The sequence below is a fragment of the Danio rerio genome, chromosome 9 (assembly GCF_049306965.1).
Source record: "Danio rerio strain Tuebingen ecotype United States chromosome 9, GRCz12tu, whole genome shotgun sequence".
Taxonomy (NCBI): Eukaryota; Metazoa; Chordata; class Actinopteri; order Cypriniformes; family Danionidae; genus Danio; species Danio rerio.
In genome coordinates this window covers 39,094,057-39,108,611 of record NC_133184.1, presented here as the reverse complement: position 1 = coordinate 39,108,611, position 14,555 = coordinate 39,094,057, and the positions used below count along the sequence as shown (strand labels likewise).

The following is a 14,555-nucleotide window of genomic DNA, read 5'->3' as shown; positions in this document are numbered from 1 at the left end:
TGCTCAATGCTCAGGTGTTCATCTGACTTGAAGACAAACTGACTTTGTGTTCGTGTACACGCACATTACACAGCGCCTGCAGTTAAAGTCTCGAACTCACATTGGTTTATCATAAATCTTTCATCGATAATTTTTCCCGCAAGAGAACATGGAACATAGAAGCATTCTATGATTGACAAGCAGCACCTACATGTGTTCAGATTCCTACAGTATAACATACTATCGGTATTTAGCTTTTCGTTTGTACTGTGGCGCTGAACCTGTGAAAACTTTCAGACATTACATGTTTGTACATATGTACATTACAGTAACATTATTTTTTTTTTCCAAAAACACATGAGCTGGTTTCAGTTCTTAGTTCTTTCATTTTACTTAGAAAATATTCATTTTATTTGTTTAATTAAATTTGTTAATTTTGTTTAATTTGTTAATTAAATTACATTTTGTAATTTAACCTATTACGTGAAGTTTCACAAACTAATTTCGAGAGGAGCATGTGATATGATTGTGCACTGCTGGCCACTCATCCGTAATCAGTAATAATCAGTAATAATCCAATTTTTAATAATCTATTGCTCTATCTTCTTTTTGGAAGAATCCCCCCTTCCACCCCATCTCCTCCCTTTTCTCCCCTTCTAAGGGGGAGCGATCGAGACTTACCTGATCTCGGATCCCCTGATATGCTTCTAGACCAGGCGGAAGCCCTGGGCTCAAATATCTCCGAGCTCAGGGTTCTCTCCCGGGGCAGCATGCCAAACCTGCTATAAATGCCAAGCATATCTAAGTGGGAATTCTTGAACTTATTTTTGTGCAACAGTCCAGTAGCATGTTAATTTTCTATGTGAAGAAAAAGGAAATAATTTATTTTTGGCAAGCTGATTCATGTAAAATCATGAATTAAGGTCTATATAATCACCTTGCAACAGGGTATCTGCACATTTTTTAACAGAAAATTTAAGACCTTTTAAGACCTTTTTAAGTCCTCTAAAATGAAAATTTAAGACTTTACCTAAAAAAAAAAACAGGAAAATGTTCAGTGTGAACACAGAATGATGTGGTGAAGTATGGCGGCAAATCTATGGCGGCAAATCAATGGCAATATAAATCGAGCGCAGCGGTGATGTTTGCGCGCGAGGAGAAGTGAACCGTGAGCAGATTACTTGGTTGACTTGGTTTACTTGTTATCTCTAATGCTATTGGCTACTGTGCCTTTCCGGAAGTTAGCCGGGATTGGACGCAAGTTAAAAGATCATGCCGTTAAATATATATACAATTTGCAAGTCATAATCATAAGAAACTTTCTGAGAACTTTATGAACTTTATAAGGATTCAATCTCGAGAAACAGTCAAATAATATCCAAAATAATGACTTGCATTCTTGTAACATGACTTTCTGAACCCATTTGATTTGTCCGTGCAGCACTTGTCTGGTTTGTTGTATTTTACTTCATTATTAACCACAACAGCAGTGCTCATTATTACACTTGGGGATGATCTTTCTAGGAAATATTGTCTTCAGAAGAGTTTATTTGCGTTTTAGATCTTTATAGATAATTATAATTAATTTATCTTTATAGATAATTGTTAACATTGTTTGTAATATAGATCAGTGTAAAATATATATATCTATATATATTATATATATTTTTCAATCTCATTTTTAGTTAATGATTGAATAACCTGCATATAAAGACTTCAATCAAAAATGATTAGCCCAATTAAACATAAAAAATACAGTGACAGACATTCAGATGGGTTTTTTATCGCCACCTATTGAGCAACAATTTAATTTCTACAGTCTTCGTTTGGCTTTACTCACTATCCATTACATCATTCCACTTCAGAGGCATACAAATACTACTTTCTATACGACAGGCCCACATCTTAAAGGTCACATATGCAGTTGAAGTCAAAATTAGTAGCCCACTTTTTTCTTGTTTTATTTAGGCAAGAATAAAAGCTGTTTTAATTTTTTAAAACCCATTTTAAGGTCCATATTATTACTCTCTTTAACCTATTTATTTTTTTCGAAAGTCTACAGAACAAACCATCGTTATACAATAACTTGCCCAATTACCCTGCCTAGTTAACCTAGTTAAGCCTTTAAATGTCACTTTAAGCTGTATAGAAGTGTCTTGAAGAATATCTAGTCTAATATTATTTACTGTCATCATGGCAAAGATAAAATAAATCAGTTATTAGAAATGAGTTATTAAAACTATAATGTTTAGAAATGTGTTGAAAAAAAACCTTCTCTCCGTTAAATAAAAATTAGGATAAAAATAAACAGGGGGCTATTAATTCAGGCGGGCTAATAATTCTGACTTTAACTGTATAGTGGAATAACAGACTAATGGCAATATATTTACTATAAACCTTTGTACTTTATGCACTGCATGCATGTATAGCCTATTTTGTATACTATTGTCCATCCAATTTATTCTGACTTGTTCTTCACAGAAAATGAGTCAAGGACAATGAATCTTAGAAAAAAAAAAGATTTTTGTAAATTTGAACACGTTTAGTTTGAGTTCAGTTTAAATGTAGGTGCTAAACTTCATCAAATGGTTCAAAACACATTTAAAGTCTGAATTATTCGTCCTGATTTAATAGCCCATGTATATTTTCCCCAATTTCTGTTTAATGGAGAGATCTTTTGCCACATGGTATAACTCTCTCTTTCTCTCCCAAGTAATAAAGTTTGTTACAGAAATATATCTCATTATTTTGATATGTCATTATATGACTTGGTCATGATGGTAAGAATAGGCATTATTATGAGATTAATTATTACAAAAAATATCTCATTATTGAAAGTAAGTCTCCACCTATTATTACAGAGAAAGTAAGTCTATTAGTTTCACACTGTGACATTATGATAAGATATCCTGTATATTTTTATTTAACGGGGAAACTAGCTTACCTGCGTCCAATCCCGGCTAACTTCTGGAAAGGTAGAGTAGCCAATAGCGTTAGAGATAACAAGAAAACCAAGTCCCGCCCTAGGACTCACAAAAATCTAAACTGTTTCGCGCGAGCAGAGAAGAACCAGCGAGCGAGCGGAGAGAACTGATCGCGCGCGCGCTGTAGGCATGACCTTGCTCGCGAGAGCGTACATCGTGCGCACAGATGATAATGTGCACGCGCGGGACTTGTTTTCTCGCGCTGGATCAGTTGAGCGCGCGCGTGAAGATCCCCTGTGCGCTCGCGAGCTGTAATTTTCTCGCGTGTAGACCTGTAATCTGCTCACGGTTCACTTCTCCTCACGCGCAAACATCACCGCTGCGCTCGATTTATATTGGCATTGATTTGCCGCCATAAGACGAGTCGGAGATGATATTTAAGATCCCACATGAAATTTAAGACCTCCTTATGGAAAATTACAGAATTTAAGACATTTTCAGACCTTAAAAATCGAAAGTTTTATTTAAGACATTTTAAGACTTTTTAAGGACCCGCGGGGACCCTGTGCAATTTTAAATTTATAGCTTTGAATAGGCTATTGAATTCATAAGAGTATTTCAAACTTTTTTTTAAAGTTTTTAAAATAAAATCTGTTGTTACTGTATAAAAATATAACATTTTGAAATATTTATATTTATCTGCTATAGGCCTCCAACTCTTAAGAGTTATCGTTTGTCGATATCGGCCAAAAAATTCTTATGGCTGCATCCCTAATTTAATGAAATCAATTGTTTTAATACAAAAACCAACTCTTCTTGCACTTTCCTGTGGTGGATCTGCTGAGACTCTAAAAATGTAAGCTACTTTCCAGAGACAATTTATTTCTGAAAGCAGCTACGAGAAGTAGCGTTTTATTTTAATGAATTTGACCAGGTGGATGAAAAGGTGCGAATTATGTTCACAAATGAACCAGATCTAAAATAAATGCACCTGCAGCTATGTGTAGAAAATTCAATGTACATATCTCGCTACTCATAATTATCTCCAAGTGTGAATCACTGGGTGTGAAGGAAGTTCTACCATTTACAACCAGTCTATTGAAAAACAAAGTGTGTAGAGAGCCCTTGAAGAGGGCAAACGAAAAAAAAAATAGAAAGCGTTGATGGAGAACCCTTTCTCCAAACTGTACCCGTTTCATTAACCTCACGGCTGGAGGAAAATCGATATCTATGCACTTTTTCCCCACCAAGAGCTTATTTAGATTATGGGATATGAGAAAGCCTTTCTTTGCTTTTTTGACAGATTCAGGGGAGCCATCAAGCCAGAAAGATCATCAGCTAAGTGCCATTTGTCCTTGGCAGGCCCTGTTGGGATCTTATAACCCAAAATGAGGATTTTGCAAGAGGCGACCATTTTTAATGGCAAGTCCATCAATACTAATACCACTCTTTCATCACTGTTAGCACAGTAATCAAACTCTGGATAATAGTTCCTGTAAAAGAACAAATCAAGCTCAAACTATGTTGAAGCTTTACTAAGCCAGGTGAGCCAAGGACTTGGGAGTTCAGAGTCTGAAACTCAAATGAGATCAAGATGACACGACCCCGCTCTGTATCCAATGCACTGTCCCCATAGACTAACTGTTTTACAGAGCTGTACCAATCCACCGCCTCATTCAGATACAAATGTGAGACGGCTACTGGAACTCTGCCTATCGGTGGGACTCCAGACAGCATTACAGTCTCTATGGGGTGACTCCGTCCATTCATGATTGTTTTTCTCGTTGCTTTCAGCTCTGTGAGTGGGAAAGTTCTGGCGTTCCTCAGAGGGGGTCGAACTACAGACTCTCCACAACAGTGGACGCTCAACAGGCCTTTCCAGTCCACAGATTTCAGCCAATTCCTCTAGTGTTGATGTGAGAATGCATTTAAAGCAGGAATGGCTTCCTCTGATCTGTGAATACTGCAAATGCCCAGAGCATCGTGGGCGACATTACATCAAGAGGCATAAAAATATGGCACTGTGGTCACAATAGGCAACACTGGGTAGCTAAATGTACAGATCAAGATGTTGTATTTATTAAGGATGGTCAGCATGTGGCATCATAAGGACGGGTAATTAATCTGCAGAGAGAGGATCATGTCTTTGATCTGTATTAAATGACAACCGTGGCATATGGTGAGTGGCGAAATGGCAAGACCCTGTTCATTAAGATTCTCTTTTGTAAAAGCAACAGAAAAACCTTAGAGGCTGTTCAGAGATGAGGGAGATGGTTACAAAACCCCTAAAAAAACAGATGTCCATTGTTGTGTCAGTGTACTGTAAATATATCCAGCAAAGCATCTTTTTGAATGCTAATGAGAAACACTGATGTTCAAGCTATAAATGTATTTTCAATTACTGTGATTCAGGCTTTTTAAAGTCTGTAGCTCTTGTCCTGAGATCTTACTTCCCTAATAGAATTTTCCATCATTTGTGACACAAAGCTTCCTCAATAATGGAAGATTTTTCGGACATTCCATGTTTTCAGTGTTTTATAAGTAGGGATTGCCTGAAATAGCATAGAATGTTTTAAGAAAAGGAGAAGCAGAAACAAAGTAAAGTAAACAGTTATAAATATTTGGGCTTATGGCTTAATGAACGATTGGGTTTAAATATTCATATTGAAATAAGCTCAGGCCTAGATTGGGTTTTCTTTTTCGTATTAAGAAGTGCCTTCCTCTCGAAGCAAGAAAAAGAATTATAAAAAGTGGTTTCCTTTCAGTGATACATTATGGAGATGTATTTTCTAGGCATGCAAATTTGTTATTATTAAAAATGCTGGACAGTATACATCATGCTGCAATATGATTTGTGAAGAATGCATCTTGATGTTTATTTTATTTTTTACAAAATGGTTGGACGGTTTTCCCTGCACTGAAGGAGAAAAATGCACATGCTTCTATTCACCGCTGGGGCATTATTGGGTATATTGCTATCTTATGTTTGTAACCTTTTAACATGTTATCTTTGTAGCTATAGTACACAAAATTCTTATAAATTACATTTAACTGTTACTAGAGTGTGTACGGAGTTTGGTGAAACAGTGTTTTCCTCCTTTGGCCCAACATTATGGAAATAAATGCAGAGTGTTATGTTAGAAACAATTCCATCTCTGAATATTTTTAAAAATCGTTTAACGTCTTACATGGGAAAATCATCTGAACGTTTTGTGTAAATTTTAATTTGTGATATTTTTTGTATGTGTATTTTTGTATCTGAAACTTTTTGTGCTGTCATTTTGGCCGGATAGAAGAGATGCATATCTCAATGGTAAATTCCTGGTAAAATTAATAAATAAAAAATGCATTTAAATGTATAGTGTGTCCACTGTCATATCGAAGTGATATAAACCCAACAAGTCTCTTTTTTCAAAAATTTCTTGACGTTAAAATGGGACCCAAACTCCAGTGATTTTGAGGCCCACTGCAACATGACACAAGAGTGTGGTTTTTCACACACACCGAATTGATTGACAGGCATCATATTTGCATAATAAAATGTGTAAATTTTTTTTTTTGCAAAGAAACTGGGTTTAAAATATCTGTTCCAACTCTCTCTGATTTTTAAAAACTTATAATGTTTTTAAAACAGAGCCTGTTTGTAATAAAGGCAGTAAAATCGCTAAGTAATTCTTAATCACAATAATCACCACAGCTGCATGGTGTTAGTAAATGCTAATGTGCGTGTACTGCAAACAGCATTTGTGTGTGACTCATCGTTTCAGAAAGGCTTGAATAAACTACCACAAATACATGAATTAAAGTTATTTGGTATTTTTAACTATTGAGCTGTATTACAGCTTCATCCGAGTCTGTCTCTGTCACCGTGCCGTTCATCTGACGTATCGCATGACGAGACGCAGACACGCACGTAGGAACGGTGGGCAGCGAGAAGCAGCTGATTTGCATTTAATGCCACGGGCTACAAAAACAGCTACAATGAATTCGGACACGAAAATGGGCAGATTCTGTAGGCTATGATAAATGATCTGATGGGTATTTTGAGCTGAAACTTTACAGACACATTCTGGAGACACTTTTGTAAATATTGCGGTTTAAATAGATCTGTTTCAACTATTTACAAGCCTAAAGTAATAACTCACTGTACTGTAGAATTTAGATCTCATACTGTATGTGCTTCTGAATTTAAACCTGGAATGATGTGTTTCACTCAAGAATCAATAAACTCCACAGTATCTTTGCAGAAATCTTTCTCTGTGTATGTTTAAGACTTAAAATACAGTGCTTAGCTCACGTATGCTTAAAAAACTTAAAATACAGCACTCAAGTCATCCGGCTTACTTTTGTGCTTCTCAGCTGAGCTTCTTTGTGCTTGTCAGCTGTGATCAACAATTACTTTCCGTTTTGTGTGAACTATTTCCACTTCTTAACCCTCCTGCCTTTAGCTCTTCTCTTTTCAAAACAGTTAGATCAGACTGCTAAGTAAGGGCATTGTTATACCTCAGCAGTCTGCAGATGCTGCTCCTGTAGCTGAGACGCTGACTAGCCGCTGCCACGCTAGGAGGGATCGGGGGCCTGGACGGGAAGTAGAACAGCACAGCCACGAAAAGTGCTGCAATCATCCCAAACTCTGCAAGATCACAAAAAAACAGACACACAACATTTATCATGAGGCTCTGGTGTCAACATCAAATCTCGCAAAGAATTTACGGATTCAGACTCAATCTATCTCGGTTAATTAGAAAAAGAGCTTAACGGGTCTGGCATTTCAGTGCAATTTTCAGATACTAAATTCAAATTAATGAGAGCGAGAGAGAAGTATCCAAACCAACATCATTAACGGTCATTAGATGGCTCACATTAATCTAGAGTTAACCACGAGTCGAGCAGATTTATTGCAATCCTGTAGAGGGAGGAAATGCACAATGAAACAACTGATCAGCTCATTAACCCTCCTGCTTTCCATCGAGCTCATCCAGTGCTGGAATTTGTGACAGTGTGACCAAGTTCATTATTGCTGTAGCCAAGCATGAAAAAAACCTGTTGGCACACCGTATTTCAAACTGGATACACTGACATTGCCAGCAGAGTTATTAAATTTTGTGTCCTCCCGAGTGCCGTCCACATGATAAAATAAGTGCAGTTTTTTGCAGGAACAGGTAGCACTTTAATTCAGCTACTTAATTCCTATAGTATGGTTTCCATAAATCTGCCATTTCTGTTGTAAAATATGGATTCATTAAGCTGGATTGCATATGGTTGGGACAAAAATCTTATATCACAGATGAATCATTTAATCTCAAGTAAAACAAGTTATAAACCCCTGTTTAAGAGTTTGGGTTCAGGAAGATCTTATGAAAGAAATGAATACTATCATTCAGCAAGAACACATTAAATTGAACTAAAGTCAAAGTGAAATATTATTAATTACTAAACCATTTAATCATAGCTTACAATATTATTACAACACTGACCTAAGTGGCGAAGAAAAGTTACTTTAACAGGCATAATAAAAAATACTTTTTAAATCCTTTTTAACATTGTACAATAACCCTATAAACAGTTAAAGCAGTGGTTCCCAACCTTTTTGTCACTTGAGACCAGTCAACACTTGACAATTTTACCTGGGGGGGTTGATTATGTGTATATTCAATACAAAATGTAATCTGAAATGTATATATTCCATACAAAATATGCATCACATCGCATATGTCCATACAAATATGCCTTGCTCCCAATTCGTGCGCACAAGCTGCGCGCCTCCATTGGAAATAACAAACTAGTGTGTGGAAAAGACGCAATATGCAAACACCCGCCATCATTTACAGCAGTCAACCTTCTTTTTGCACAGACATGCAAGATTCACCTGATTTCCGATAATCGGGTTGCGGATCCATTCCTTGGCAGTTCATGGGTCCTTCACTGGACCTTTTCCTCTTCACAAACAAACTGTACAAAGATGTCGATTTCTTACTCATTTTACTCGCTTGTGGGTTAAATTTTGGTGTTTAAAACAGTAATTTTTCAAAATAGAATTTGTCATTCACACTTAGATAATAAATAAAACAGAAGTAATTAATTATTTCATGTGCAACCCGGTATCAATTGATCCACTGACAAGTACCGGTCCGCAGCTCAGGGGTTGAGGACCACAGAGTTAAAGGATATTCAATCAACATTTCTTCAAGTAGTAGGCCATTATGAAAACCAATGCAAATACAATGTGAATATTCTTAAAAAGTTTAAATAATAAATATGCATGGTATTTTAAAGTGCCTACAATATCAATATTGTGCATGTTGATCATCACAATATATTAAATGATTGAATATTGTAAAGTATATATTGAATATTTAAAGTAAAGATGAAAAAAGTTTGCCAAAAAAGTTTTATCAGAAGACCTATTTAAAAGTCTCCTTTATCTATACGAATAGAAAGTAAATATAAAACAAACAAATGAGCGCATTACCAACTTTTTTTATACCAGACCAGGAAAACAAGAAAACAGATCAAAGGGTGGTTGATTTTGTCAAACTGTCAGATCTGCATGTCAGAGTATCTAATCCGTTTTAAATGCAAAGTAGAAATCACTTCTCCAAATGATTATATGACTGAGGGAAGCAGGTTTTGTATTGTGCTCCTGATAATGAATGCATATGTTCAGAAAGTCTCAAAATGACAAGTTCCAGGTCCAACTGCATTTGCACTCTAAAAAAATGTCAGAAAGCACATTAAAAAAAGTCTATTCATGGAGTGAAAATACAATTATGAGAGCAATCAGCATCAACTGAATTACATTTGAAAGTCTATAGAGTTTCTTTTTTTTAAATAAATGACCTTAACTGTATAAAGGCAGTGCCTCCAATTGACAGAATGTTAGTTGTGCAAAAATCATGTATTAGAACTCCTTCAGTAGTTTCAAAGCATAGCAAAGTTAAAGATTGTACATCCACATGGTATACACTAATATAGCATTCTTCTCTAATGGTTTTATTACACTTGACAAATCACTGCATCTCAAGTTTTTGTCTTTAATTAAGTGTGTGAAAATCTAGTGCATGTGGATGCATCTTGATGTTGCAGCAAGTGTTCCAATGACCTCTGAACAAGCAGCAAATCAATGTCTTTTTGTCTGTGTGTGTGTGTGTGTGTGTGTGTGTGTGTGTGTGTGTGTATGCGAGTATGTATGGAAGTAACGGCAACATCTTTCAACTTAAACAGAGTATCAATCTATTACTGGCAAGATTTCCCTCTCTCTCTTTGAAAATGTTTTAATTTTCTGAATCAGTTAAGCAGAACAATGCGAGGAAATCTTTACAGTGGGGTGAACCCAAACCACGTTAGGACGTTTGATTGTGGTATTTGGAGAGCTAGCATGGATGGCTTTCTTGTGATTGCTTTTCTGTATGGCAAATGCTTGAAATAATTCAATATTGATTCAGAATGAATGCTGCTGTTGGATTGTCAGCAGACAACATCTTACCTGTGTAAAGAACAAACTGTATCCTGTTTCCTATGTGGTTTTGGTTCCAGTAGATGACGTTTCCCAATTTCTCAGTGTCATTGGGTGCAGGGACGGCCAGTGGACCAATCAGAAAGGCACAGGCTGATCCCAGGTAACTGATTAGTGATGCAATAGCGGTGGCTGTAGCTCTCTGATCAGGAGCAAACCAAGTAGTAGAGAGAAGAGGGGCGGCACTCATAACAGTAGGACCAGCTAAACCATTTAGAAGTTGACCTCCATGAATCATCCTGTAGATTTAAAATTAAAAAAAGGTGAATAAACCAATTTGTATCAGGAGCACAACCATATTTTACACTGCAATGGAAACATGTTGTTATGTAGTTGCTAAGATGTTAAATTATATATTATGATTGAAGACATTAATTATATTCCATTATCCCTAATTTACCATTAGGTAATTTACCTCATATTCCTTTATCTAATTTACATTATTTTTTATTATCAAGCTTATTCTAGTTTGCATTCTACTTAATAATGTTCAGGTTTCTGTTTTTCATAATGTTATAGAAACAATATAAAAACTTTTTACAATGGTAATTAAGTTATGCAAGGTTAAAGTGATCTAACTTGTTTTGGTGCACTTTCTAACAACACGACCCATAACAATCATGCTTGATCAGTAGACAAAGGGGTCTTTTGTGGCTGTTCAAAAATATTCAACCACATGAGCAATTAGACTTTCAAAGTGATCTATCCAAAATGTAGTGGTCAAGTTTTTAACCACAAAGGATTTTCGATCCAGCTGACACCTGTATTTAGCATCCTTCAATAATTTTTTTTTTAAAATATAAAAGCAGCTTAGTACCAAGTGTGGCTAAAGAGAAACCAAGTTTTCAAATGAGACCAATATGCACTTATAACAATTAAAGGTACAATATGTAATTTTCACCACTAGAAAGCACATAATCACAACAAACAAAGGCGTAGTTTAATGATGCAGTCTCAGTATGCAATCATGATAGTTAAAGTCTTTATTACATGTTATCAGACTTCAGTATTAAGCAAAGTAAAAGGTTATTGCACACCAATTTCAAAATTTTCTTCTGTAATTTTTGCACATAAAAAAAAAAAAATCAACCTCACATTGTCATTCGTATTGACACACTGCCTCTATTGACACACTGATAGGCTGAATCGTATTGACGCATTCTATTAACAACACTGCCATACTGACACGCTTTATTGACAAACTTTCACCAGTCATAAAAATATAAATAAATCATAATTTAAATATCAAACTGGGTTTAATTTTTTGCATCCGAAAAAGCAGTTTGAGAGGAGTTTTGACAGATCAGAGCCACCATACAAGAGAAAAGCTAAATACAGAATGTGGTCACTTGAGCCACAGATAACTTTATGACAAATACTGAGCATAAACTAAAGACAGAATGTGGTGGACAGTTGAAATCCCCTATGCTAGATTCAGTTACTGTCACACATCTCCCTGCTGCTGTTTAGTGTGTGTGTGTGTGTGTGTGTGTGTGTGTGTAGACATTATAATAGAAAGATAAATGCCTCATGGTCCGCTTCGGTCAGCTGCTCCGAACTGTCAGCACAGTCTCCATGTATAAAATGTCTTTGGTACAGCCAGTCTCTGTTTTAGATTTGTTTACATGCATAAACGTGTAAAGTATCACAAGCAATGTATCAAAATTCAACTGATTTCCTGTAATAAACTTTGCGTTTGGGGATAATCCAGCGCAGATCTTTGATAAGGAAAACTCTCCTTCCTTTCTATGCAATATTGAATTAACAAAACAGCCCATGTAGCCTATTCATCTATTCTACTTTGGAGAAGAGAGGAGAACAAAGTATCACTGCTTGAATTAACTCCGAAAAGGTTTTGCGTTTTTTCGGAATTGATCAATTAATACGCATCGGACTCAGTGTCAAGGTTTGTGTACATGAATGCGAAAAAATGTCAGACTTCAGTGTGCTAAGACCTTAAAGCTGAAAGCCATCAAAAAGCAAAATAAGATGACAGAGCAATTGCTGATGCTGTACACAGCAGAGTTTTTATTATGACACAGTCTACCACTTCCAGGTCTTTCGAACGTGATCATGTGGAGAAGCATAGCTGTTCTACCATGCTAAGATACATTTTATTATTTTGTTATAATGTCATCAGCACAGGACACCATCTGTATCACTTGTTAAATTTAAATATTCATCAAAACATTTGGCATATTGTAAGTCAGCAAATGTTATAACCGTATTCTTGTGGGTTATGTGGGAATATTTGAATAATAAATAAATAAAAATTACATATTGTGCATTTAAAATTTGAAAACTGTACTTTCCCCAAACGTGGGTTTTGCTGGTTTCTAACCACAAATCACTGCTTCCCTACATGTCTAACAAAGGTGAGGTCTGATAGCAGGGGAAACAAAAGAGCTTTATCAGTGAGACAGGATGACTGAGTCCCAGCGGGGAGACTTGTGATAGCCTAACTGCCTGAGTAAACGTCGCAGTGCTTGTCCTCAGAATAGATCTTCAGCATTGGTGAAGATAGAGATTGACTGAAACATTTCTCCATTTTCTACAGCAGAGACACTCACAAAACCAGACCAAAATCATCTTTTCTTCCATGGTAATCACAGTCGTAAAGATCAAGAGGCTTCCTGTGTCAAGCTTTCCTCTCTAGTTTCTTCCTAGCAATTGTCACTAACTGAACAAAAAGTCTTAAGGTCTATTCTTGTTCACGAAGATGTGAAGTTCTTGACTGTGGCTTGTCAACGAATGTTTGAGGGAGGGAAAAATAAACCCCTCTGAAGATGTACTAAGTGGGTGATTGATGATATACTTGCCCTAGATTTAAAACCGGCTCACAAGTGCATTTGGTTTTGTCTGCACACATAATACGCAACATTCAAACAGCCCACACCTGTTGAACTTTACAGTCCACAAAGGATTTTGGTTTAAATTAAGCCATAGATCAAGCAGTGCCATCCTCAATTCCCAATCAAATATTGTGTGAAGGTTCCCTCAAATGTGCCTTTCTCTTCTGTTTCAACATGTCATCTCATTCTGCAGAATTGTGTTCATATGTTTCTTGACTGGACTTTAGCCTGTGATACTATATTCATCCCATATATCAAGGGATAGTTCCCCCCCAAATGAACGTTTACTCATTATTTATTCACCATTAAGTGGTTGCAAACAAGCTCTCGTGACACAAGAGCAGCAAAGTTATTATTATGAAAAAGACTGCCACTTCTAGTTCTTCCAATCGTGATCACTTGGAGAAGCAGAGCTGTTTTACCATGCTGGATACATTTTAATATTATGTTAATGTCATTGACATAGGACACCACCTGTGTCCCTTGTTAAATTTTAACAATACTCGAAATATCTGGGATAAAGTACATAAATTAAAAAAATATATACAATACCTGACAAAAGTCTTGTCGCCTATCCACGTTTTAGGAACAACAAATAACTTGTGGTTGATGGTTTGGTATCAGAAATGGCTTATATGAGGCAAGAGCCTCTAGATAACGCTGATTTAACCAAAATAAAATATGATCATGCGTTGATTTTTAATTATTTCATTAGGACAGTAAAGTCTGACTTTGCTTCGACAAGTCTTGTCAGTTAACAGAAAGAAAGTACAGTATAGAATATAAAATCATGGTGCAGTGAAAAAGAATTAATATTGTGTAGGACTCCCATGAGCTTGGAGGACGGCATGCATACATGTCTCCAATGACTCAAATAACTTAATAATAAAGTCATCATGGCAAAAAAAGCGTTCTTGCAGGACTCTCAGAGTTAGTAAAGATTCTTTGGATTTATCTTCAATGCCTCCTCCATCTTACCCCAGACATGCTCAATAATGTTCATCTCTGGTGACTGGGCTGGCCAAAACTTAAGCACAATGACCTTCTTTGCTTTCAGGAACTTTGATGTGGAGGTTGAAGCATGAGAAGGAGTGCTATCCTGCTGAAGAATTTGCCCTCTCCTGTAGTTTATGTAACGTGCAGCACAAATATCTTGATACCTCAGACTGTTGATGTCCCCATCTACTCTACAGATCTCTTACACGCTCCTAAACTGAATGTTACCCCAAACCATGATTTTTCCTTCCCCAAACTTCAATGATTTCTGTCAGAATCTTCGGTCCA

The 14,555-nt window shown here is 36.3% G+C and overlaps 1 protein-coding gene across 2 annotated transcripts in view; it reads right to left on the bottom strand.

The window, feature by feature from the left end:
• slc49a4 (solute carrier family 49 member 4) overlaps nucleotides 1-14,555 on the bottom strand; it is an 86,783-nt gene that overhangs the window by 55,925 nt on the left and 16,303 nt on the right. Inside the window, exons 3-5 of one of the 2 annotated variants that reach the window (XR_012384927.1) lie at nucleotides 10,390-10,658; nucleotides 6,275-7,536; nucleotides 5,689-5,878 (exon numbers count right to left, since the gene is read on the bottom strand). Coding sequence is in view for 1 of the 2 variants with exons in the window: in NM_001004597.1 (NP_001004597.1) it covers nucleotides 7,407-7,536; nucleotides 10,390-10,658 (399 nt within the window). In the remaining variant the exon portion in view is untranslated. 2 annotated transcript variants of the gene reach the window in all.